At 64.4% G+C, this 730-nt stretch overlaps 1 protein-coding gene across 1 annotated transcript in view; it reads right to left on the bottom strand.

The window, feature by feature from the left end:
• Positions 1–113: 113 nt before the first annotated feature.
• The window catches only part of ZNF609 (zinc finger protein 609), a gene marked incomplete at both ends in the record, with an annotated part of 4,599 nt that continues 3,982 nt past the window's right edge, over positions 114–730 (bottom strand). Inside the window, one exon of the mRNA XM_010081649.1 lies at positions 114–330. Coding sequence (XP_010079951.1) covers positions 114–330 — 217 coding nt within the window. The remainder of the gene's footprint in view (positions 331–730) is intronic.

Genomic DNA, 730 nt, shown 5'->3' with positions numbered 1-730 from the left:
GGTGGAAAGCAACGGATTTGGTCAAAGCTTGGCACAAGGGTGGCCACCCAAAGGCGGCTACGGCTCCTTCCCGGCGGCCCCAGGTGGGTGCCAGGATGAGGGTGGGCTCTCACCGGTTGCATAGGGCAGGTTGTACTGCGCCGGCAGCAGCGAGTACCCGAGGTGGTGGTGGTGGTGGTGCGTGGAGAGCAGGCGTTGAGACGGGGAGGTGCGGGGCCGGTCGGCGCTCCTCTCTCCTCCGCCGGCTCCTCCGACACTGCTACAGCTCCCGCCGCCTCCCACAACCCCGCAGCCGCTGCGGTCCCGCTCCTGAGACGTCTTCTCGCTTATCTGGAGAGGAGAAAGCAGGCGCGCGGTGAGGAATGCTACCTGCTGCCCTGGGGTGCAGGGCAGCATTGGACCCACGCCCCATCAGGACAATATTCTCCCGCCTTCGCCTAGAGCTCCCCACAACACTGCTGGGAGACGATGGGATGGCCACTGAGCAGCCCAGAAAGCGGTGGGGAGGATGCAGGTCCTGTTTAAGGGCAGCTCTTTCTCCGAGCTCAGCCCAGGAGGAGCTCATGACCCTACACCATCGTGGGATGGAGACAGCTCCTGCATCCCACCCACCCAATCCGGGGCTGAGGACAAGCATCGCCCGGTGGCTGCAGGGCCTGGAGAACCCCCAGTGCTCTTGGGGCCAGCTCTGCTGCAGGTTTGGCTTCTCCATTCCAAAGGGATGTGTTGT

Source organism: Pterocles gutturalis, unplaced genomic scaffold (genome assembly GCF_000699245.1).
Source record: "Pterocles gutturalis isolate BGI_N339 unplaced genomic scaffold, ASM69924v1 scaffold21676, whole genome shotgun sequence".
Taxonomy (NCBI): Eukaryota; Metazoa; Chordata; class Aves; order Pterocliformes; family Pteroclidae; genus Pterocles; species Pterocles gutturalis.
The sequence above is the reverse complement of the archived record's forward strand: the minus strand, read 5'-3'. Positions and strand labels throughout refer to the sequence as shown.